This window comes from Balaenoptera physalus (assembly GCF_965194825.1).
Source record: "Balaenoptera physalus genome assembly, chromosome: 6".
Taxonomy (NCBI): domain Eukaryota; kingdom Metazoa; phylum Chordata; class Mammalia; order Artiodactyla; family Balaenopteridae; genus Balaenoptera; species Balaenoptera physalus.
In genome coordinates, this window is record NC_138885.1 from 104,281,839 (window position 1) to 104,308,611 (window position 26,773).

The window sequence follows — 26,773 nt, forward strand, 5'->3', positions numbered from 1 at the left end:
AATTCCCAAATGATGTTGACATACCTGGTCTGGGGACCACACTTTGAGAACTATTGTATAAGGCAATTTTCTCTTAGATGCTCTCAAATTCAAGGCTATAAAGTAATATAAAATAAATGGGAACATATATTTATGTACATAAAATTTAAATCATGTAAGGACATATATGTATTATTTAGGGTAACCAACTTTCTCCTTTATCTCCTCACTGAAAACCACAATTCAACTGAGACATCTTCAGAAGTAGGACCCTTCCAGATGTAGGATCACACCAAGGCTCCAAGATGCATAGTTCTTTAAATGCTTTCATTAACTAAATCTTACCTATAACATACCCTCTGTTGTTGGTTGAAATGTGTCCTCCAGAAAAGATATATTGAAGTCCTAACCCCCAGTACTTGTGAATGGTACTAGATTGTAAGTAGAGTCTTTGCAGATGTAATTAGTTAAGATGAGGTCACACTGGAGTAGAGTGGACCCTAAATCAACATGACTGGTATTCTTATAAGAGGAGGAGAAGACAGACACAGAGGAAGAATGCCATGTGAAAATGGAGGCAGGGATTGGAATGCTGCAAGCCAAGGGATGTCCAGGATGCCAGCCGCCATCATAAGCTAAGAGAGAAGTATAGAACAAATTCATCCTCAGAGCCCTCAGAAGGCACCAACACGCCTGACACCTTGATCTCATGTTTCCAACCTCTATAACTGTGAGAGAATAAGTTTCTGTTGTTTTAAGCCACCCAGTTTGTGGTACTTTGTTATGGCCGCTCTAGGAACCCAATACACCTTCCTTACCCCAGTACCTACAAGACTCTCAGCCTACCTCTCAAATTTGCTTCAAATCACAACATTGTTAGTGTATTTTTCCCACACTCATTTTATTTTCTCACCCTTAGGAGGGCTGCATTAAAGGAAGAAAGGAAGAAGAGGGTGGGGCAAGTGGGACCATCTCACTATAATCACTAGAACTCAAGAAAGCTGTACCACTAAGGACATGATCTTCTGGCCATTTCTCTCTGGCTCTACATCAGGTTACTCAAGTTCTGGACGCTGTTTTAATTGTCCTTCACCTTTAGCTTCAACATCCTGGCTCAATTATTTATTTCTGGCTCTGATCCTTGGCTTTCCTCCTGGTTTTCTTGCCCCTTGCTCTTGGTTTTGATACCGCTGCAATGTCCTACAGCTGGACCTGGTGAAACTTTCCACTTGTCCTCCATTTTTGGCTCTTACCACTTGGATTTATCTATTTCTTCCCTGTTTATGCCTGAGTCCACCCACAGCAATTTAACAATCTCCTCACCTAAGAGGTCCACTCAACCTTGTGTTTCTATAAATAAACTTCTCTTTATTAACCTCCTTTCATTAAATGTATCTGCACCTTGAAGACACAAGATCTTTTATATCCTTCTTAACTACATTGTTTCCTTCTCCAAGTCCCTGGACTTTTGGGGCCCTGATGGATTCCTACTGCTTCAGGTCTACTGCAATTTTCAGGCTGTTTTTCCACTGCCTCCACTCAGTAATCTCCCCTACTTTTTCCTTTTTCTCTTCCTTGTCCTATCAAATCCATTCTCTCCCAAATTTTCAATGGATAAACTGCTCCTACAGTTTTGAGGAGGCCATACGACATTTACAGTCTTCACTTTTCTCATCGTTACTTTAAAATTTATCTCTATCCATCTTCTCTTCCTTTGTGCTTTCTCTCTCAGGATTAACCATTCTTTTTCCCTTAGTAATCCTTCACAACCTTCTCAGTCGCTCCTCTGTCTGAGACCTCATTTCATAAAGTTCTCCCAGTTGTTTCCATGTTTAACTTCTCCCTCTCTGCAAAATAATTTCTCTCTGCCTGCCAACACAGACACAACAAACGAGGAAATAAACTGAAAACAAAATCCTCAATCCTATTACTCCTTGAAATGACTTTTCTTTTCTCTCTTTGGCACATGATTCTTGAAAGAATCACCTAGATTTGCAGACTTAACTTTTTTTTTTCTCACACCTCACAGCATTTTTAAATTCCACTTAAGTCAATGGAAATGCCTCATTTATAATTCATCAATAAAATAAATATCAAGTTTTTCTCTTTAGTTCTCACATTGTCTCTCTCCTCTCTTTCCCACTTCCTAATCCATGCATGCACTAGACTTCAGCTCCTGACGGTATATAGTAATGTAAAGTTGTTGCCACTCCCCCACTTCATATTCATATTTATAACTATTCACTTGGACCTAAACTCAATGGGTCTTTACCCCAATTTCTCAGCTTACTCTTTATACCTCATTTCAGTAGATGACAACTTTATTTCCTCATGACTCAGGCTTAAAGTGTCAGTGTCATTCCATACATTCATTTATTAATTTTTCCATTATTCATTGTGTACCTGCTTCTTGCCAAGGAGTGCATTTATGTCCTGGGTTTACAAAGGAGAATAAAACAATATCTCTCTTCAGTGATCTTATACTATAATTGGAGAAGCAGACTGACAAACTATGTGATAAGTGCTGTTCTAAAGATACAACTAAAGGGCCTTCGGAACACAGAGAAGAGAGTGATTCATGCCGAGTGGGGGAGTTGACAAAATGCTTCACGTGAGGTCGGTACTTCAGTTGAGTCTTTCATAAGAATTGAGCATTTAAAAAGTAGAGAAGACACTTATGGGAGGTTACTAGAAGAGCATTTATAAGGTCAGGAATGCAATAAAGCAATCCAAAATTTGGTTTGACTGGAGTAAAGAATTAAAATACGAAAGAATAGGGTAAAGGGGAATGAGTCGAAAGAGTTACTGTGAAGATCTCCATATGCTAGTCTTCTGAAACTATGATCATATTTATTTTTAAGGCATTCATGTCCAGGCTACTGCTCTCTGACTCCAGACTCTACTTTACTATAAAATGGGACTTGCCGCCATCTTCAAAGAGAACAGTCCTCATCACATTATTGCCTTCTCTTCAGACATTAACCTCAGCTAAGCAGGCCCCCCTCAGAGGTCTGAGTTTAAACCCTTCTTCTAAATTTTTAAGATTTGATAACACAAACCTCTTCCCTTTGGTCTCTCAGCCCTAGAGATTATAGCGGCTTCCTACAGTTACTACCTCTAGGATACTTTAGGGTTCTCTTTTAACACTTTTAGCTACCTGGTTAGCAAATTTATTCTTATAACATTTTCCATCTTAAATTCTCTTTTGGAATAAATGGCATGGTTTCTAACTCCTGACTCCACCTTGATATAATAAGGGTATATCTCATGTTATGGGGTTTTTATAATCACAATTAGGAAAAAATAATCACATACATATATACACACACACATATATATACATATATATGTGTGTGTGTATATCTCCTCAGAAACCTTGAAAAAAGGACTTCTTTTCCACTGGAAAAAAGAAATCTTTATTAAAAATAACAGTAAACCCTTAAGTAGGCAATAAAATAAATAATAATGTGAAACAATATTCTGAATTTTGGAAACTTCAATTGCAGAGTACGATGGTGAGAAGAATTAAATAGCAAAAAGAGAAGTGTGAAAATTTAAAATCTATTTGCCCTGAGATGTGATTTTTTTCCTCCCATTCGCTTACAAGGAGCTAGTGGTATTGACTCTGAACTTTAATAGTTGTGTTTCCCTCTGCCTTATACTGTATATCCTTTGCATTGTTTCCTATAACTATGTTTCCTGTAAATGCCTGACAATGTTTTCCACATGAATTACATGAGGCTGGTGGTCTTACATATAGAGGTTTGTTTTGTTAATACAGAAGAACTTAGATATCTTCTCAAGAAAGAGGCACTTCTACAGGCAACTTTGGTTCATTTGATACTGCCTGCTCTACCCAGTCTCTATGTTCTACTTAATCACTATGTTGGATATATTGTGACTGAAGGCTCATTTTCATCAAAAGAAGTTCCCAGAAGGTTTGCTTTCATGAAATGGAATTAATTAAATATAATCTAAAGGAAGGTAGTTGGAAATATATATAATAACAACTTAGTTTTCATGCTACTGGGAACATTTTTTTAAACCTTCCTTTCTAAATGGTACCCAGAACCCCTTGAGAAAGCTGTTCCTCCTTCTGTAAAAAAAATAAATAAATAAATAGATCTTGTTGTTCAGCAATTTAGCCTAGAACAGAGAAATCAAAAATACTATGTGCTAAAAAAATTTACAGCATAAATTTTGTAGAGGCAAGGCAAACTAACATTAATAAATGAAGCTAATTAGGCTTGATTTGCGTATTTAACTCATCTTAATTACACATGCATTCAGCAAACATTTTAAAAGCTGCGATCAATCTTTCACAGACATGGTTAGTTATTTATATGGAATAACAAAAACCAGGAACCTCGTTAATGATTATTCTGTTTCCAATTTATATGCCAGTGGGATTATTTCAGTAATAATAATAGAGTGTATTTTCTTTAACAATTTGTAAACCTATAAAGTTAAAATGCTTTGATTTTACGAAGTTATTTTTAGAAAGATTTGCAGAAAATGTCAATGTTATACAAATTTTTCTATTATATTAAGTATTTGACCCTTTTCAATTAAAAAAGGATCTTTATAAAATTCTTTGACATTAATTTTTAAACTTGATGACTAAGGTAGTAGCTATAATAGAAACAAGCTACGTCTTGCTGGTAGTGAGTAGGAGAATATTTTTCTCAAGCTGGTTTCAACTTTAATTTTGCTCACCCTTGGACACAGTTTGCTTTCTCTTCTTTACTAGTACTTTTCATTGGTCACATAATTTGAAATTAAAAACTCATAGGACACAATTGCACAATATAATCCTGTTTAACTTCAATAAGTTTTATTTAGAGAATTTTTCCTGAAAAATTTAAAACTATTTTACTATAAGCAATTACTTTCTAGAAGTATACACAGGAATAATGTTAGGAGGAGACAGTGCCTCTGTACTGCAGGGCTGAGGGGTGGCTAAGTGCAAGGGGTGCTGTGGGCAAGAAACATCAGTGCACAAAATTGTATTCTGTGCAACGGTCAAATGGGTGTGAAATTCAATTATTAGGGCTCCATTTCCTATAGTTCCTCTCCATGAGGACTGTTTTGTAAAATCGAAAGTCCTGAGAGGTTAACCCTTTTGCCTGAATTGCCTTGAAAACACAGAGGTCATGTGAAGAAAAGAAAGTTGATGAAGGGCAAACGTACTAAACTTAATAACTTTCCTATGAATGGCCTTATTATGTGTGTGTGTTTGTGTGTGTGTGTGTGTACTAACTCAAAAACTACTTATTAAATACCTCTCATGAGGCAGCACGTCTCTGCAGTTATAATTATGAAGCAGTGAAGATAATAGATGTCATCCTGCTATCACAAAATTTATAATCTGCATATTGTTACTATGCGATAATTAACATTTACTGAGCACTTACTGTGTCCAGGCAGCAGTCTAAGCACTTTACATGAATTAGCTTAAACCTCACCATCATGTAGATACTCTTATTATTCCTATTTTGCAGATGAGAAAACTGAGTCTCAGAGTGTTCCAAAGACACAATAAGCAGCAAAGCCTCAATTCACATTCAATCAGTGTTACTCCAGATCCTGTGCTCTTAACCACTGCATTATGTGCATGCATAGTATTCATCTGTTTAGCTATATGCCCAAATGTGACATAAAAATACAACTTTTCATTTTGAGATTGCATATTGGCTCAAAGTATATTTATATAATTATGTAAATTCTATATACAATACAATAAATACTGTAAAATAATGTCACAGTTTAACTCTTGCAACCAGCTAATGCCACAATGGCTATTGCACTCCTAACATATTTTATGCATAGTGGTGTTAAGATATCTCCAGCCCTTTGTCATGGGCTGAATTATGTCTCCTCAAATTCCTGTTGAAGACCTAGCCCCCAGTACCTTGGAATCTGACTGTATTTGGAAATAGGGTCTTTAAAGAGGCAATTAAGGGTAAATGAGTTCATTGGGTTGGACCCTAATCAATTTGACTAGTGTCCTTATAAGAAGAGGAGGTTAGAACACAGATCCATACAGATAGATGGCTATCTATCTCTACCTGGAAGACCATGTAAAGACACGGGAGAAGAGAGCCTTATACAGCCAAGAAGAGGCCTCAGAATGAAACCAGCCCTGCCAACACCTTGATCTTGGGACTTCTAGCCTTCAAAAGAATGAGAAAATAATTTTTTGTTGTTTAAGCCACCAAGTCTGTGGTACTTTGTTATGGCAGCCCCAAACTAACACACCCTTAAACCTCTCTGTGGTGTCAAAGGAGGAGACCACCACTCAGTATATGAAACAAACAAACAAAACTGAATTTGTCGTATACATGAGTGAGGAAGATTATACTTGTCAGAGCTATATCCATTGAGCAAACCCAGTTGCTGATCTCATATCCAGTTTTCGTAAAGAGTTTACTTTGGATTGTGTTGGTTATAGAGACAAAAGTAGGTTAGGTGAGTCTTAGAAGGTAGTTGTGTTGGTTATTGAAGCTCGTTTTTTGTCTGTTACACAGGAGGAAAAAGGTTAATATCAGCCTTAGGAACACGTTCACTGTAGTGAATCTGGCCAAATGGCTGGCTGGCTTTCAAATCATGAGTCTGATATGGTTTGGCTTTTCTAGGAGTGTTTACTGAAGTTAGTTGTCATTGATTAATTAGATAGGTTTAAAACCAGTTCTGGTTGTTTACTTGTAAGCAGGACTATGGAACAGTTACTAATTGATTGGACAAGTTTAAAACTAGTCTGGTGTTTGTTAACATGGCTATAGTAAAATGAGTCCTTCCTGGGAGAGTGGCAATTTCTTTTATTATCAGTGATCAACAAAAATTGAAAAGTAGAACAAAAATAGAAAATAAGACTACCAATTAATCTATGAATGGCAATATCTCTTACTTGTGTAGGCACTATACGAATCACTTACACAAATTTTTCCAACTGTAAATAAGAATTTAAATAAGAATTTTAAATATTACCAATTTCATATGGTAGAGATTAAGATATGTAAAGTACTTAGCATAGCATTTAGACAAATGAGAAATATTACCAATAACTTTCTAATGAGCTGAGTTCTAAATCCTGCAATTTCACTCCAGTATCACAATCTTTACCACCAAAATATACTATCTTTCATAATAAAATGCACATATAGTATGATATCATTTTATGTGTAACTGAGGTAGATAACATGACACAGAGGCGTGAACGTATGTGCACAGGCTACTCCATGTAATATACAAAAGACACTATGTACAGTGGTCACATCTAGGGATGACCTGAGATAGGAGACTAAATTTTCATTGGAGAGTCTTCTGTAACATTTGATTTTTTTCAACCATATTCCTATATTTCTTTTCTCTAATAAAATACAGTTAATAAAAAATTTTGTGGATGTTTTTACTAAGAAGGGCATGAAGGAACTTTCTGGAGATGTTCTATATCTTAATCTGAATGGCAGCTACACAGAAATATACATAGATAAAAATTGAGCTAAGCCTCTAAAATTTGTGCATAATTTATGTTGTATGTTACTAAAGGCACTTTAACACATCAAAAAGACATTTTAAAAGTTAGCCTTGTTTAAAAACAAAAACAAAAAACGAACAAAATCTTCTGAGTTGGGAAGGCTCATTTTATATTTTCAAGTTTGTTAATTTTTTTTTCAAAATATTGAATCCATTGGTTAAATAAATGTCATTATAATGAGAAGGGAAGTTTGTGAACCTCAGTCCTTTAATGATTTTAGTGATGGTATGTTTGGTTGCTTATTTTATGATTATTTGTGATTTTATAGTTTATGATTATTTCATAATTTTATATTAGGCCTAATTTTTTAAGAGTTTTTAAACTTTTGAGTATTAGGCTTCTGTAAGTATTATTTTAGTATTTTTTTCAACTTTTCACATGGCACTATTGATAGTAGAAAAGCTTTTAATAATTAAAGAGGTAAGATTAATCTTCTTCCATAGCGTTTACATCAGTCAGGTTATGTTAGGTTGTGTTACGGCAACACAGTCTCCGAATCACAGCAACATTTATATCTTGCTCGAGGTCTGTGTCCTCCGTGAGTTGGAAGGGAGAGCTCTCCTCATCACACTCACCTGGGATCCAGGATCATCTCGCAGCCACCTTGAATGCTACTGGTTTCTGCCACAGGAAAAAGATATCCAGGGAGGGTGTTGTACCTCTAATTAAATGCTAGAAAGGCGTGGTTGGAGAGAGCATGAGAAGGGCGCTACATGTCATTTCCACTCACAACTCTTGGGCCAGAACTCATTACATGGCTCCACACAACCACGGGGGGGCCAGGAGATACACATCTACCAGAAAGGAAGAACACTGGAAAAAAACTAGCAAATGGCACTAAAAGGTTGCCTCCATCTTCTCACTTCAATTTCTTGCACATAAAATGTTAGATTACTTTGCAACAAAACAGAGGTACTGTCTTGGCTCTGGCATTCTTTGCTTCTGCCATCATGGATTAGTGCTTCTGTTTTCTCATCTCCAAAATGGGAATTACAATAGTACCCATCTCCTTGAGTTGTTCCGAGAATTAAATGTGGTAATGAAAGTAAAGCACTTAGCACAACACTTTAAGTACATAATAAGCACTCAGTAAATGTAAAGCTGCCTTTTTTACCTGGAGTCATCAGTTATCTCCATGTAGTTGTTCAAAACATTAAGACACAATGGCATAGTCAGTGGCTAAATATGCTACTGGATTAGAACCAAGTTATGGCAAAGGAATGGAAGGAATAAGACAGTGTACATTTCATGTCATGACTGATCAAGATAAAAAATGAATGTTGGAAAGAAGATCAAGCTATTTACCAAAAAATAAGCATATCTGGTGAGTGTAGATTTTTTCCAGTTTTCAGTTGTGATCTTCATGTAACTGGTTACTTTTTCATTCAACAACCGTTTATGAAATCTTATCAGAGCTGTCTTGGGCTTTGGGGGTGATAGAGTGGTGGAAAAGACAAACAACTTTTTCTTATGGGACTTAATTGTAGTGGGTGGAAAACTAACAATAAACAGGGAAACAAGTAATTTTATTACTTGTTTATTATTGTTATTAATTTCATTAAGTAATTTTAGTTAATGATGAGCGATACAAAAGAAACAAAGCAGGGTGACCTATTTGTTGGGTACCAACATCTGCTGAAACAGTTAAACGCTGGTCTCATGGGCTTAATACAGTAGAAGCTTAGTTCTCATTCATAGACTGTTCAGTCAGCAGGTCCTGACCGGTGGCTTTTCTCCTTGTGGTGGTTCAGAAACCCAGACTCCTTCCATCTGTGCTCTGCCATATTCCAGAAGCTCCTCTGCCTTCAGCCTGCAAACAGACAACAATAAAGAGCTTAAAGGATTGTGTGGGATATTTTGCAGGCCAGGCCCATGTTGGACTTATTTCACAATTGCCCACGTTTCACTGGGCAGAACTCAGTCACATGGCCGCACCTGACCTCGAGTCTGGCTGAGTGCCCAAGGAGAAAAGGAAAGCAGTTTCACAGAAATTTCTGCTACTGTAATGAGAAGATATAAGGGTGGGGGGAGAATATTTGATATCAGACATCACTGGAAAGGTTCTATTGGAGTTGAAAGGAGAATGGGAAGAAGGACAAGGGCATGTGTACAGCTTCCTGGAAACATCCAAGGTAGAGAAAATAGGATGTACAAAGGCAGGAACATGCTAGGCCTGTTAGAACAGAAAGGCCAGTGTGACAGGGTTATGCTTTGGTGTCTATAGTTATTTATTTATCCTGACAGGAAACAGGAGGTTTCTGGATCAGAGCTCATGCCATTTATTTGCTCACAGAGCAGCTCATGTTGATTTTCCATCCCCCAGTTGCCCAGGGGGAGAAGCAGTGAGAACCAGGTGTACCCTGTGGGTACAGTGGGGTTACGTACCATGGAAAGGAACTTCCACACTATGAAACCAAGTGCCCCTCCACTACTGCAGTAGAAAGAGAAAGAGAAACCTTTGTTCTGAAATGTAAGCAAATCCACTATAGGAGGAGGAGGGGAAGGACTTTAGACTTCCCACCACTGTAATGTAAACAAGTGCCTCAGGGGGAGATACCCCTAAATCTCTCCAGAAGTCTCCATCTTCAGGGTTGCTATTCAAGCATCTTTTGACATCCAAGTGCAGTACTCTGCTCAGAAAGCCCTGACCTTATCAAAACATGAAAAGAATCATGGAGCATAATGCGTGAGAAGGGAGAATGGTAAAGGATGAGGTCGCCTAGGCAGACAGAAGCCAGATAATACAGAGCCTTTGGAACTAAGTAAAGAGGTTAAAATTTATTCCAAGTGCAATGGTAATGGTTGGGATGGCTGTAGGCAGCAGCATGGCATGATCTGATTCAGGTTGTATTGATCACTTCAGTGGCTGAGAGAGAAATGGATGGCGGGTAGGGTGAGGGTGGGAGCGAGGAGATGACTAAGGGGGCTCCTGCTGTTCTCTTTCTCCATGTGATGATGTCCTGCACCAGAGTGGTGACAGAGGAGGAGAGCAGAGGTGGGCGGAGTAAGGGCGTATGTTGAGGAAGGAACTGATGTACTGGATTAGGGCTGGGGTGGAGATAGGGAAAGAAAGAGAGTTCTAATTCTCAGGGTTTTTTTTAATTTTTATTTTATATTGGAGCATAGTTGATTAACAATGTTGTGTTAGTTTCAGGTGTACAGCAAAGTGATTCAGTTATACTATACACGTATCTATTCTTTTTCAAGTTATTTTCCCATTTAGGTTATCACAGAATATTGAGCAGCGTTCCCTGTGCTATACAGTAGGTCCTTGTTGGTAATCAATTCTCAGGTTTTTGACTGCGTAGGTTTTTTGTTTGAGCAACTGGTGATGCCATTTACTTAAAGGGAAAGATTTGGCAAGGGTCAAGAGAGGCAGTTGGGAAGTAGTAAATCAAAAAGTCTGCTTTTGCATATCATGTCTAACATGCTGTATCAGGCAGGTCACAAGCAGGAAACAGATGATACATGGAGTATACTCAAGCTGAATGGTTACAGAAATGTGAACAGGGTTCAGGGACCAAGCACAGCACCCAAACGCTAGCAACAATAGAAAGCTATTACTGCCACTAGGTCTGAAGGGGCTGGGGAAGGAGAACATTACTGAACAGTGTGAGCTGTAGCCATTGGAGAGGACCTGCACAACATAGGCAGTGGAATTAGGTAGAGGGCAGAGCCAATAAGAAAATCACAGCTGAACAGGAAGGGAGCTGAAGTGGTCATTTATCCATCTTCTATATAGTCCCACTCTTCCATATCCTGCTGGTGGTTTTCTCTTACTGAATCCAACCAGAAGACAGAGAACCTGAGAGCCCACAGTGATGTAGTTAGTAGAGATCAGGGCACAGAGCAGGGAAGTGCCACATGGGGAATGAATCTGAGAGACAAATAGAAAAAACAGCACTGATGCCGATAAGACTCCTTTGTGGGGTCTTTAAGGAGACAGATAGGTAGCTAAGGGTAGAGATGTTGATTTGGACATCATCACTATTTCAGTGGCCTATCTAGCATGTACTAAGAGCTAATATTTGTAAGCTCTTACTCTGTGATAGGCACTGTTCCAACATTTCACATGCATTATCTCATTTAATTCTCAAAACAGACCTATAGGTTAAATATCATTATCTCATTGGACATGGGTAATAGCGTTTAACCTATAGATTTGTTTTGAGAATTACTTGAGGCAACTGAAGCACAGTGAAGTGAAGCAACCTGTTTAAGTTCACATAGCTATTTGGTAGCAGAGCCAAGAATTAAGTTCCAGATGTTTTTATCCCCAGAGCCAATAATGGAAACCATTATTGCATACAGCTTCTCTAGGAGAATCAAATACTGGAGCAGTGACACGTTAGGTCACAAGATTTTTTTTTTTTTTTTTTTTTGGTAAGACTCTTCCCTTTTTTTCATTTTTTCCACTTCTTTGAAAGAAAACAATTCTGACAAGAATTCATCAAAGAAGATATTCTGAAATTTAATGCCCTGGTGTGGGTATTGCTTTTGATTAAGGCTGTTTGAAGACTAGAATATTAGTAACCCACATATTCCCTGTACCACAAAAAAAGAGTAGATTCACTTTTATCTTGGAAACAAAGCTGGATAGAAAAGCTTTTTTAACTTTTCTTAATTCATGAAACATTTATCTTCGAGTCAGGTTTTGTTATAGCAGCACAAATGTGGTCCATCAGCATTTCCATTATAACCCCATATTTCCAGGGCTTTTCAAGAGTGCCTTAGAGATTCTACTTTGAATTAAAACTTGGCATTCAGGATTTGAATCAGAAAACTCCATTTTCCTTACCAATTAATCAAATAGTTGAGAGGTTCTCAGTTTAGAAGAGGACCAAACATAAAACTTTTATTAATGCAAAAAGTATTTTAAGACAAATTTACTAACAAATATTTTAAAATATTAACACTCACTATACAACTATAATATTATATAACGATTTATATTAGTTCTCAAAAGAATTAACCATAAACGCTCCAAAGATAATGTATGAAACATAACCATAACATCTTATACTTTGCCTTTTTGGCTTTGTAAGTAATTTATCTCTACTTTGGGAATTTGGATGATTGGAAGTCCTCAGCATAATTGGTTTAATGTTATTAACAGTATCAAGATACTGAACCAGAAGAGCCTAGGTAGGGGAATCCTGAGAGGGTGCCAAAGTATTTCAACATATTTTTATGAATTTTAAATTCATGTGAGGAAATTTTGCATTCTATACAAAGGGATTAACAGCATGCATTAATTCTGTAAATAGATATTTGAAATATAATGTGCTGAATGCAATGGCAGTAATGAGGATTGAGTAAGTTTAGTTACAAAGCCTTTCCATTTAGTTCCAAGCTATTCCATGAATGTTCTGAAACAATGAGGGGGCATGATGATGACCCTGTATCTTTAATAGCTCATTCTGCAGTCTTTTCTGTAATCTCTCCTCCAGCCTTAAATGGTTTAGGACTAAGTAAACACAAGGTAGTGAATGAAAGTAGGTGAAACCTTTTGAGTAAACCTGCTCTCCTTCTGACTGACATCTCTCCAGCCACACTGGCCTCCTTGCTGTTCCAGAAACACACCAGGCAAACTCCCACATTGAGATTTGGTCTAGCTTTTCTTCTTCCTGGAATGCTTTTCCTCCAGATGTCTGCTTGCCTAACTCCCTTACTGCCTCAGTCTTGGTTCAAACCCTGCTTTCTGAGCGTGGTCAAACTCCATCACTCTACTTGATAATTGGATTTGCCCTTAGCCCTTCAATCCCAGGACTCATGACACCCCTTACCCTACCTGACTTTTCTTCTTTCCACAATATTTACTATCTTCTAACACACTTTGTACCTTTTTAAAATATTTCTTATCTTCTAACACACTTTGTACCTTTTGTACTTTCCCTCTCCCACTGGAATGTAAGGTCAGTGAAGACAAGGTTCTTTGTTTTATTCACTGACATAGTCTAAGCACCTAGAATTGTGCTGAACATATATTAATTGTTCAAAGATATTTGTTAAATGAATAATACACTGTTGAATGAAATCAGAATTCCGGCCCATAACAAGAATCTACAAACAACATTCCAGATATAACTTTCTCTGTTCCCTGGTTCTTCTATGGGATTTGAGTTATTTCCCTAAGATAGGTAAGAATGCTTTTTGAACATCACTGTCGAAATGAAAAGTCCCACATTTAAATCCTTTTTGTAATGTGTTATGGGCCCATTTTTCTTAAAATTGTTTAAACTAAAACTTGGAAATTTTGTGGTTAAATTGAATTTTAGTTTTGGCTATTGTTTGGAAAAGATGACCTGAATGGGTAGATGCAAAGTATGGTTTTCACAAAACAAATGCTTATTTTCTGTTAAAAATACTACTGGGCACATTTGTAACATTTTTTTTATACTTGTAATGATATTAATACCAAACTGTGAAAGTTTATGAATTAAAATGTGATCTTGTGATTAAAAAGGAGAAAGAACCCCACACCCTCAGCAGTGGGGAAAATGTGCTGAAAACAAGGGCTTCACTACTTGGCACCATGGCTTGAAAGCTATGTTAATTGCAGAATAGAATCAGTTAGAGTTCACCACCGGCTCAGTGGTATAAAAGTGAGGACCCTGGGCTTCCCTGGTGGCACAGTGGTTGAGAGTCTGCCTGCCAATGCAGGGGACACGGGTTCGAGCCCTGGTCTGGGAAGATCCCACATGCCACGGAGCAACTAGGCCCGTGAGCCACAATTACTGAGCCTGCACGTCTGGAGCTTGTGCTCCGCAACAAGAGAGGCCACGATAGTGAGAGGCCGGTGCACCGCGATGAAGAGTGGCCCCCGCTTGCCACAACTAGAGAAAGCCCTCGCACAGAAACGAAGACCCAACACAGTCATAAATAAATAAATAAATAAATAAATGGATCATCACGTTTAAAAAAAAAAAGTGAGGACCCTGGAATTTCAGTGTAGATACTAACGCTGTTGGCACACGCACCAGCACAGCCCTGTCTGATTCTGAATGGTAGCTGACAGCAAAAGCTAGTCTTTTCTCCCATGAGTATGTATTAGTTTTATTTATGGACTTAAACATTACTTTGAAACAAATAAGATCTGTTATCTTTCCTTTTCTTTTCACATATTAAATTGAATTTATTTGATTTGTATTTCTGCTTTGTTTTCTTAGGGTAAATGTGAGCAGTCCCTCTATGGTCACATGCATTCCATCAATGATGCCACCTTCACTCCTAGGGTGAGTTCAGTTCTCCCAATAAATTATTTTACTGCTTCATATATACAAATTCATTTTAATGAAACAGAGTTCCAGAGAAAAATGGCACCTTAACAGGGTGAGAGAACAAATTTGAGAATTAATTATAGCAGTGAAAAAAATATATATGTAGTATAGGGTTACAGAAGTTTAAAATACACACACTATACAGTGGTAGAAACAAGGAGGTAATCTCCTATTGTACTTAACTCCACTTAACCACATTTTTAAAAAGCTTTTTGTCTAATGTGGGCTTCAAGAAAGTAAGTGGGATATAAACTTGTAAATTTTAAAGTAAAATCATAAAATAATGAAAATGCTTGAAAGGAAACCTATAAAAAATGTTAAAGAAATAGGGCCTTTCTTCAGGTTAGAATAGAGCAACCTTGATTTGACAGTTCTTCAGTTCCTCATGGACAGGTTTCACATATGTCTTTCTTTATGTAAACTGATGACATAGCATAAATATTTATCTGCAGTTTGAGATATGTAGATATCAGGATGATTTCACCAGTGATGAAGATTGTTAAACATGGCTTTGAGTTTCTGAGCCAATTGGGGTTGTCTCTAAAAGAGTTCAGATAGTAATCATGGAAGGATGATTTAAGTTTGTTCCTTGTCAGATGAAAGCAATTTGACTAGATAGATGACCTCTCAAGTCCCTTCAAACTCTATGATTTAATTATAGCTAACATTTTAATTTGGCTCTAAGTTCCCAGGAGAGTGTAAATCTTAATTCCATACTCCTCTTTCTTTTCCAATTAGGTAAAAAAGAAATCTGATAGATCACCTACATCTAACTTCAAAATGATAGCTTAGTCAAAACTCCATTACTATCATGCTGTTATTCTTTCAGAGAGAGAAAAATATTCACTAAAAATCATTTCTACTGAAGGAATGTTGTTTACCTCAACTGAAATTGTGCTGGTGTCGTCAGCCCTGGAATGTTCATGATTGGCTCAACTAAAATTAAATTCTAACAAATTTGTCTTAGTAAGGAATTTCCATTTGATTGACTCTATTGAGCCAATATATTATGGATTAGTTCTAAATACCAAGTAAGATTTTATTTCTAGCAGAGTATAGAACCATTTAAGCACTATGGACCCACATGATAGAATATTTATGCTAAAAAATCTATTAAGTGGCTTAGAGCTTCACATACCCTAGGAAAATTAAATAGAAGCTAAAATGAAGTAAACTAATATTTTGTAAGTCAGGCATTTATTTTGGTAAGCAATATCATAGCTGAAAAAGACATACCATTTAACATCCTAAATAGTATAATTAATAAATATGGAAATAGCCAAATTAGACTTACTCAGTCAACAATCAAGGGACACATACGTTAATTATGTATATTTCAAAAGCAGGATAATGAATATGAGGTCCAGGTGTCCAATATCAAAGTGGCTAACCCGTTTTTGCTTACACACTTTGTTCATACCAAAGGGACTATTACAACACTATTCCAAATCAATATCCCAAAGCCTCATTGAATTTTTCCATTAATTTATCTCATCTTCACTGGAAATAGTTAATAAACTATTAAGGAAGTGATGTTTTGTTATGATGAATGACACTCTTAAGTAAAATTTTCCATCACTCATGTCAACTGTTTTGAAAACTGTCGTATTTCACGTACCTGGTAGGGAATGTCAAGAGGGAGGAGGCAGCAGTAACTGAAAGACTTCCAGGATGTCTCAAGGACATGGCATCATGACACAGTACACATTCAAACCTCAGGCAAAGTTGTGGTCATAAATGCATTATGCGGTACATACATGGCAGGCAGAGATTTGAATTATTTAGTATTAGCTCTGCTAATTGTCTGATGCCTTAGGGATATGCATTCAAGTTACATTACCAGTTAAAAATGTGTTCAGCTGTCTACATAAACACAATTTTAGGAAAAGTCTACAATTTTACATTTGTAAGCAGAAATAAAAAATGTAAAACTCAGTGTTATCCAGCTAGCAACCAAGAATCATGGAAACAAATATACAATATACAGTATATATATATATGGTTCTGTAAAGATGTATAAATTGAATTTTATTTCTATGTTATAATATTAGGGCTCTGATGTCTTCATCTCTGACTGATTTTTCTGTTGGAGATACACATTTATTTAAAACCTCTTTTTAAAGTAATCTGTTAATGAAACACTTTAAGGACCTATGAAAGCTTTTTATTAGGTCAATTTTGTAAAGCAAAACCAAAATATTTTTTAAAAGTTGACAGTAATTGCTGGAATAATATTAATAGACACATACAATTCAATGTAAGTAAAAGATTTTTTTAAACTATGTAAAAATACATAGCAAGAAAATGAGCAGGGTATTCCTATCAGTGGGAGTCTCCCCGGCCTTCAGTTTTCCAGGAAATTGACCCATAGTCTGACTAGGGTAGGGATTCCATCAAGCCTTCTGGAAACTCTTTCTGGTCCTCTTCTAGAGTGATGTTATGGTGGGGTGGGTGTCCTTATCTCTCTGTGGACATTCCCAGCTGTTCTGAGAGACACATAGTCAGGATGCCTATGCTGTGCCTGCCTGGTAAGGCCAGGTGAACACTATAAATCAACTTTTAGAATACCAGTGCATCTTTCCTTGGGAATATTTACCTCCATTTCACACATTCAAGCTGGGAATTTAGTGTCAATTCATTAGTTATTAAACGAAATTGAAAGGCTGTGTAGAATCAAAGAAACTACTAGTAGTTCTAGAGGTCTAACCAGCTCATGAAAGGAAACTTCAGACCTACCTCAAGTACTATTCTCACTTCTTTTAATTGACCTGTTGTTTTATTCAAATACTGTTATATTGATTATTTTAATGTAGAGGTGTATATCTTTATTGCAACTAATTATATAAAATATGGATATTTTGATTTTGAAGTGAATGATATAATATATAGCCTTAATAGAAGACTAGTCAAATTCTAACTTGTTTCCCACCTGTATAATTCCATGGAAACTGTAACTGCCGTGAATATGGTGAAAGAGAGTGAAGTCTATCAGTTTTATCTTTACAGCGGTTGGGAGTTTTAAACAAATAAGAGGGAAAGGGGTTTAATAGTAATTTGTAGAAAAGTAGATACCCCCTCTGTTGGCCTTGAGTCATGTGGAGGGCAAGAGAAATAATTTCCTGTTTTAGAGAACTTGAAGAAGAGTGTAACTATGAGAAGTAATTCAGGCCAAGGAGGTGAAGGAAGTGTTTGGAACAGAGCGTGGCATTACAGGGGAATTGTTTGATCACGTATATGGGTCATTAGAGGATGGAGTAGAAGGGTGTGTGAGAGAGAGGAAGGGTGATGGGATAAGATTAAGGGACAAACACAGCTCTCTGAAGATGAGAATCTATGTAATAAGGGAAAACATGCTGGCCCGGACACCTATCAATAACAGAAATAAGTATAACAATCACATTCTGCATGTCAAAATGACCATAGAATCAAAATGACGATACCAAAATGAAAAATCAAAAAGCCAAATACTCATAAAATATGATAGTATAGAAAAAAGATTTAGTCCACTCTGCATTTCCTAGCCCTAGGTATCTTACCCTGAGCTTCCTATCCACAGGTATCAGAGGTTATGGATTCAAGTTGTCTGATAAAGAGTTGCCCCAGGAAGTGTGGGCTAGGTCAGCTTTAGTTCAAAAGTCATTGAGGGCAGATTGGACTTTCAGAATTAAGTCATGGATCATGGATCAAATGAGATATTTTAAAATCAAAATGTGCCATAACTCCACTGAAGTCCTAAGGTAGATTCACTGCTGTGCTTCACTACTGGAAGCTCCCGGTCACTCTCCCTCATTCTTTGAAGGCTAGAGTTCCTGAATCACTGTCTTTCCCTACACATATGGCCCATGCAGCACTCTGATCACCTTCTTGTTGACCACTTTTCCTCCAACACTTCTTTATCCTCAGTCGCATACTCGCGAAGTCAAACTGCGAGCACTTTGTCATTAACTGTAAATGCATCACTTCCAAAATCTCAATTTCAAACATTGCTTTTCTAAAGATACATGTCTTCCAGCTCTAAGTAAAGCCAGTACAATATTTCCACTTCATTGAGAGCTCTAATCAGCTAAAATCTTACTCAGCATCTTATCACCTTTCTGCCTTCACTTACCATTTTATCCCAGCCTGGGTTCCTCAGTTGTCATTCTGGCAATTCCACCACAAAGGACTTTGGTTCAATTTGACCTCATTTTTTCTGCAATGCTTAACTGGCAAATCTACATTCTTTGGTCTATACTGGGACAGACTAAAAAACACTGGAGGAAACTATACAAACAAACTGGTTTTTTTCTTTAATTTAAATTTCCCTTTCCTTGTTTCATTATGTATTATTTGAGTTCAGAGGTATGTATATCTATATCTATATCTATATATCCATAATTTCTTTGACTTTTGAGTGGTGGTATTATTTCTGCATTATATCTTATTCCTCCATGTTGCCCAGAAGTCTCCCATATCATTTTCTCCTCAACCATTCAAATATGAGCTCCAAGTCAACAACTCCCCTGAAACTCTCTGATTTCCATATTGTTTCATCTAATGACCATTTCTCCATTATTATTAAACTTTACTTTTCATAGTTACTTTTAAAACCTTCTTCTTGAATCCTGAGAAGTAAAATCTCACTGCTTTTTAAACTATTGTTCTGGATCCTTCTCTACTGCCTGACTCCCAAATACTAAACTGTATCAAGACTCAATCTTAAATCTTATTCTCTAGCAGGTTCTCTTCTTGCATCATCTCACGCAAACCTGTGGCCTTTAATTTCATCTGCATGTGATGATTTCTAGGTAAATCCCACTCTGTACTTCAGACTCACTGTTAGCTATTTTGCATCTCAGCCTAAATATCTGTATCTCATTTTAATATGCTAAAAATGAAACTATTGCTTTCCCTTTCTCCTAACTCGTTCCTTTCCCCATCTTTTCATTAGTCATTGTGACCCTGTTAATCCCAATGCAGAAGCAGAAGGATCAGTCATGGTTCACAATTATCTTGGGGCTTTCTGTCTGTTCACTTTTTAAAAAAAATCTCTCTACACTGGAAAGCAGTAAAAAGGAATGAGAAAAAGGACATTTTAAATCTTGTTTGGCTCAATAGCTCCAGCATCTAGTATACCTTATTTTGCATACTTAATATTAAAAAATGTGATGAATAAATGCAGAGTTTTAGACAAATGAAAGCACAAGGATTTCATTACAGCATTGTATCATTGCATCTTATTTATTTCAACTTTACTGGCTTTCAAAGTCCTGTGGATATTGAACTGCAAGACACAAACTCATTTATTGATAATTCTCACAATAGATTAGTTGCTCCTTAGAAAGCTTCTATAAATCATAGTGTTCCATAACTTTGGAGCACTGGAAAATTACCCAATTGCAGTTATACTTGTCTCCTAGTACATTTTGGATCCTGGCTTTGCCATTCACAAGATGTATAATCTTTTTTTTTTTCTCATTAATTTTTTTTTCCAAACTGATGCAAAATATTTATTCCAAGTTAGTTATTTTATGCAGTACTTTTCCCCCTCAACAGACTTGTGATAACCACATCTTTTAAATCTGTAAATAATGTTATTGAAATAATCTTAATCTTTGATATCTCACAAAAATGTATATTTTACAATCCACCATGAATATCAAGGCTGCAAGAATAACACATTTCCTACATCCAAATATTTTACAGCTGTACCCAGAAAGAAAAAAAAAAAAAAAAAAGGGAAAAAGCCATATATGCTGGGTTAAGGGCTAACGTTACCCGAGCAGCCAGAAGTAAAATAAAGTATCCAAATTATTAGCATTAATTTAATACAATTATAACTTCAGTAGTCACTTTGTCATTGACAGTGATTGCTTGAGCACAGGACTGAGTGCCCCAAGGGCTGGTAGTAGAAGCTGCTGCTGCAGACCAGTGTCTCCTCCTCTCTGCCCTGCCAGCTCCCACATGTGTATTGCCCCATATATACCGTGTGTATGTGTGTGTATAGTTGCTTTACAGTGTTGTGTTAGTTTCTGGTGTACAGCAAAGTGGATCATCTATATGTCTATATATATCCCCTCTTTTTTGGATTTCCTTCCCATTTAGGTCACCACAGAGCACTGAGTAAAGTTCCCTGTGCTATACAGTAGTTTCACATTAGTTATCTATTTTATACATAGTGGTGAATCATCCGACTCCCCCCCCCTCCACCCCTGGGATCCATACGTCCAGTCCATTCTCTACGTCTGGGTCTCTGTTTCTGCTTTGCAAATAAGTTCATCTGTATCATTTTTCTAGATTCCACATATAAGCAATATTATACCATATTTGTTTTTCTCTTTCTGACTTACTTCACTCTGTATGACCATCTCTAGGTCCATCCACGTCTCTGCAATTTGCCCAATTTCATTCCTTTTTATGGCTGAGAAGATGTATAATCTTGAGTAAATCGTTTAGTTCTTTTGTAAAAATGAATGATATAAAGAACAGTGAATATTAGATAATACATATAATGTGTTTAACATAGTACCTGGCAAATCGAAAATGCTATTACTATCACTTCTACTCCTACCACTCCTACTATTACTATCATTATTATTATTACTACTACTACTATTATTCTTGGAGCTAATATTTCTTTCTAGCCATTTGTGTTCAAATAAAAGAACAACCACACACAAATATATGACTTTCTTCTATCCTATAATTTAATTTTATTTAATATAATATAAATGTTATAAAGCTGCAGTATATATTTCATACCTTAACAAAAATAAGAAAATGAAATTCTAAAACTATTCTAAATAAGAAATTATGGAATTGTATTAAACTTGAGCTAAATTCCACTAAAAAAAAAATGGGCATAAACCTCCATAGGAGTATTTTGTCCATTTCATATCATAGTATACCATTTAATAATTAGGCAATTAAGAGTTTTTAATTTGGTCTGGAATAGATTAATTGCTTTTCCCAAGTTACTAGTATGTGGATATAAATGCATTAATTATCTTTTTAAAAAATCATGAAAAAGTAAATACTGCAATTGCCTACCTAAAAAGTTATCCTCACTCCATTTTAGCAAAGGAAGCTCAATTTCTGATATTCTGAATTTTGTTTATTTTTAACCAATCTCAAACAGAAAGTGCTTAGTATCCATCTTTGGCCATTTTATATAAAGAAATACAAATAACATTTAGGTCATGCAGCCATTGATCTTCTGAAGGACAAATGATGTCAGGCAGTACTTACACACCAGAAGAATTTAATTTTGTTTACTTCTTTAGCAATACAACTTGATGTCAACTACCATTTAGCTGGGCCAATAATATTGATATTTGATGTCAGTTCTTATTCATTACTGCACCTAGATGATGCATAAGTCAAAACTTTTAGATATATGGTGAAAAACACTGAAGCAGGTTCTATCTGGGGAAACTGGAGACAACAGCAGAACAGAAAATTAAAGCATGTGGAACATGACATTTTCATTTTATATAATATTTGATTTCAATAATTCCTACATATTAAAAATTAACTTCATATCTTTTAAACTAATGCCATAGTATATATTCTTAAACTAAATCTTTTAGAAAGTAACCTTCTTGCCCTAACATTTTGTGGAGAAAAAATAATTTTTGATAGAAAAATGTGACACAAACAAAAGTGAAGGATAAAAAGTTTGTGTAAGCAGATATTCAGAGATTAATTAGAGAATATTTTTAAGTGTAATAAATTGATAGAGGTTCTTTAGTTCTACTTTGTTTTGTTCTCAGAAATTTAACACTGCATATGACAAAGAAGAAACAATACATTTAAGATATTACCCTGTCGCCAAAGTTTAACCTTCAATAACTTCCCTAGTTGGATAGAGGTGATTTCTGCATTTGTAGTTTTCTTGATGGTTCCAAGAAAATTAGAAACAACATGATCATGCCATATTTCTTGACTTCTTCTTTGACTATGAAAGTGATAATTTGTGTGTATGTGTATATCTATATATCTATATATATACATATATAGATATTCTTTAGAGGACTTAAAATATTTTGGCATATATAAAAAGTTTAATAATGGAATTTCAACGTAGCTCTTTACTGAGCACCTACTATGTCCTGGACACTGCTCTAAATATTAAAGGTTCAGCAATGAACAATACCAAGTTCTATCCTTATGGACCTTATATTGTGGTAAGAACCAGAGACATTAAACAAGTAAACACATGAATAGTCTCAAGAATAATAAGTGTTATCTATCCAGAATCAATTAGGGTAAAGAGTCATGAGGTAAGAATTGAAGCTTATAATGAAATGGTCAGAGAAGGACTCTCCGAGAGAATGACATTTAAGAAAACCATGCAATGATTTTAAGGAAAACTCAAGCAAAGGCAACAGCAAAGGCCAAGTTCCTGAGATGGTGGAGGTGTGGCAATGTTAGAAGAACAGGGCGCATGGAGTGGACAAGGATTAGATGAAGCAGGTGGAATATCTTACATCTAATAGATAATCGTTAACTTAGGTCGTTCTTATTGGTTAAATGTGGAATGGTTGAGGCCGTTTTAGAGTAACCTCATAAATGTTTATTTATACAAAAATGCCCTGGCTATGAGAAGCACAATAGATTCTTTTGGCTGAATAATACCTTAATATTTTTTACCCCATCGCCCTTGGCATAATTCTTGGTACAGAAAGTAACCAATAAATATTCATTGATTAGGAAATATTAGAAAGCCAACACAGGTCAGAACTCAAGAGGTATTTTAGAGGACATTCTTTGGACAATGTTTGCTGTGATATGATTAAATTTATTTTATCCTATTGATCTTAAAGTATTATTTTAAAATTTATGACACGTTTCAGATTGTCCATGTTTGTTTTGAGCATACAGCTGCCAAAAATTGTTCAAAATATATTTACTACTTTTATAAGAAACAGTGTCACTGCTCAGAGTATTTGGCCATTTAGGCAACTGGTCTTCCAGTACAATGAAGTCTTATTTAAGTGATTTTCACAGTACAAAAATGTTTTAAATAATATCAAACTATCAATATAAAATTATACATTTTTCTCTAGTCATGATTAATTGTAGTCAGTCTAAACTTGCTTGAGATTTAAAAAGTTTGAAAAACTACATGCATGGTAAATTGCATGAGTTTTTCAAGAGCTCGTTTTACATATATGAATAATGCCGAATGTATCATACATTATACCTGAATCACATAATTAGAGCAAAAAGAATTGTCACACCAATTTACTCATAAGCATAATGACAAGAAAATTTAATTATCCCCTTTAATGTGATTTTCTCCACTTAATTTTGTGTTTGGGGGTGAATGTGACCCTATGAATCCATACTTCAAGAAGTAACTGCTATAAAGACGCAGACCTACTAGAGAATGGACTTGAGGACATGGGGAGGGGGAAGGGTAAGCTGGGACGAAGTGAGAGAGTGGCATGGACATATATACACTACCAAATGTAAAATAGATAGCTATTGGGAAGCAGCCACATAGCACAGGGAGATCAGCTCGGTTCTTTGTGACCACCTAGAGGGGTGGGATAGGGAGGGTGGGAGGGAGATGCAAGAGGGAGGAGATATGGGGATATATGTATATGTATGGCTGATTCACTTTGTTATAAAGCAGAAACTAACACACCATTGTAAAGCAATTATACTCCAATAAAGATGTTAAAACTCTTAGTAAGTGCTCTGTAGATATTTGTGGAAATGATTTAGGTGAATAAAAAAATCAAATCTTGTTCTAACAAGGAGAGAGACTGGTTTGACCGGATATTTCGCAGTCTGCGCAAAAGTCAGCTGTTAATGTGGACATCCAGGTTCCAAACCCCTCTCTGACCTCTAGTAACTGTAGCAGAAGACTCATATTTCTCTGATTTTCATTTCCTGCCCTGCCCCCTTCATTACTCTGGGAATATAGAAGGACTGGCGTTCTCCCTTGATGAAGGACAACAGATTAATAAAGTTAAGTGTCTACATCATTTAAATTGCCATCCCTGGTATATTTCAAGCGTAACATCAACTGTGACTAGTTTTTACTCTTCAGGGGGTACTCTGATCTCCAGTTCCTTATGTAAATTAATGCAAAACTGCTCCAGTAGTATCACGTGCTATTCATTTCAAACTCCAAACGGAATGTGCTATTTCTTGATTTGGCAAATGGAAAGAACAGAGTGGCAGTGTGCTGAGTTACAGGTTAACAGAATATTAGTACAACCTGGGATGAAGAGCGCTGGGAAAGAAAGCATGGTGTTATTCTCAGGTCTGTTGAATCAAAGATTCATTTATATCTATTTTGTTCTCATGTATAAATCTCTCTAAAATGTAAAGTTATAGGAAAATATATTTTATTTCATTTAGGAGGTTTACAAATTATTTTCAACAGATGACTCCATACCTCATTAAGGGCTTAGGATCATGTCTTATCCATTTCTGTTTTGCATCTCTCCTGTCCTCTCTCCCTCACCACACTCCATTACCTGGAACTTGGTCATTCTAACACGGAACACTTATCTGGTAAATATTTAATCAATGACTAAATTTTATCAGAGTCCTTAAATAAAGAAATTTCATCATCTTTTAAAATTATGTACAAATTTCTTTCTTCAGCTCATCATAACAAATGAAAGTAGACTAGTGGAGGGATAGAAATGTACTATTCTGGGAAAAGGATGGGTTAGAGCAGCTTGATTAAATGGATCAAAAAGTAGTAAAAGTTTAGCAGTTGACAAACTGGTTTTTAAAAGCATTTGAATGTCCTTTAATTCACAAATTAGAAAACCCATTAGTGTGGGTTGTTTTAGGAAGTAAGATTATCAGTGCAGGCTTCATTCAAATGTTAATTAATATGGGCATATGTGCTCTACTTAAAAATGGTTGTTTAGAGAAAATAAGTTCATGGGCAGAGGCAAAGAACTCTCAAGTTATAAGCATTTCAAGAAAATATATGCTCTGTGTGTGTGTAGTATGTGTGTGAATTACTCAAGTGACCATATTAATTATACATATATGTGTGATATTATAATTGCTTAAACATTGGATGAGAATTCTATTGGCATGTGTTAGTTAAATCTTAAATTTATTTTCCAGTTTAACAGGGAAAGTGGCAAGAAAATATATAAAACTCTAAGCTCTATTCAGGCTTTTCATTGTCTGGCCATGTTCACTAATGAGCCACGTTCCCCTCCCCCTCCCCCTCCCCCAATATCTCGTATTTTTACCCTCAAATTATGCTAGTTCCAAGGTCACTATGCCAAAATTAAATAATAATGTGCATCGAAATTCAATTTAAAAGCTTTGAATAAAGACCTTCCATCTGATTTACATATGAATTTATTCCTGACTTTCTTCTTGTTTATCTAATGGATTTGAATTCAATCAGATTGAGTTTCTGATGCCAGCTACTGCTTACCAGGTATGTGAATTAGAAATAGCCTCAGAGGATCAAGATGGCAGACATGGAACTCACCTCCCCCAACAAACACATCAAAAATATATCTAGATGTGGAATAATTCTCACCGAAAACCAACTGGAAGCTGGCAGAAGATCTCTTATACAACCAAATCTTCAAGAAAGATTCCCATATAACCAGGTAGAAAGGAAAAAAAAAAAAAAGGTATCAAGACAAGACCAGCACACTTGGAAGGTATCTGTGAAGAAGAGAAGGTTGATACGGGCAGGCCCTCACCCTGGGAAGCCCCCTTGCCTGCTGGGAGGTCTGCTGGGACAAGTGGAGGGACTTGAGGGGCCTGGACTCTGCTCAAGAGGAGTGCTATGTGCTGGCTTGCTAGCAGTCAGGACAGAGATACCCCTGCATTGATGGCTGCCACCTTGCTGCACTTCCCAGCCTGAAATGCACACCAACTGGGGACTGCTAGTGTGTGCAACAACTAGGCAGTGAATCGCAGGAGGATGGGCACTAAGAGAGGACTCAGTCTAGCTGCACAGAGATAGCCTAGAGGGCCTGGGGTATGGGCACCATCC

General features: G+C 36.3%; 1 protein-coding gene across 2 annotated transcripts in view; it reads left to right on the forward strand.

The window, feature by feature from the left end:
* The window catches only part of SPAG16 (sperm associated antigen 16), a gene marked incomplete at its 3' end in the record, with an annotated part of 901,411 nt that overhangs the window by 608,803 nt on the left and 265,835 nt on the right, over window positions 1-26,773 (forward strand). For both annotated transcript variants that reach the window (XM_082467474.1, XM_082467475.1), the window contains one exon: window positions 14,686-14,751. In XM_082467474.1, coding sequence (XP_082323600.1) covers window positions 14,686-14,751 — 66 coding nt within the window. The remainder of the gene's footprint in view (window positions 1-14,685; window positions 14,752-26,773) is intronic.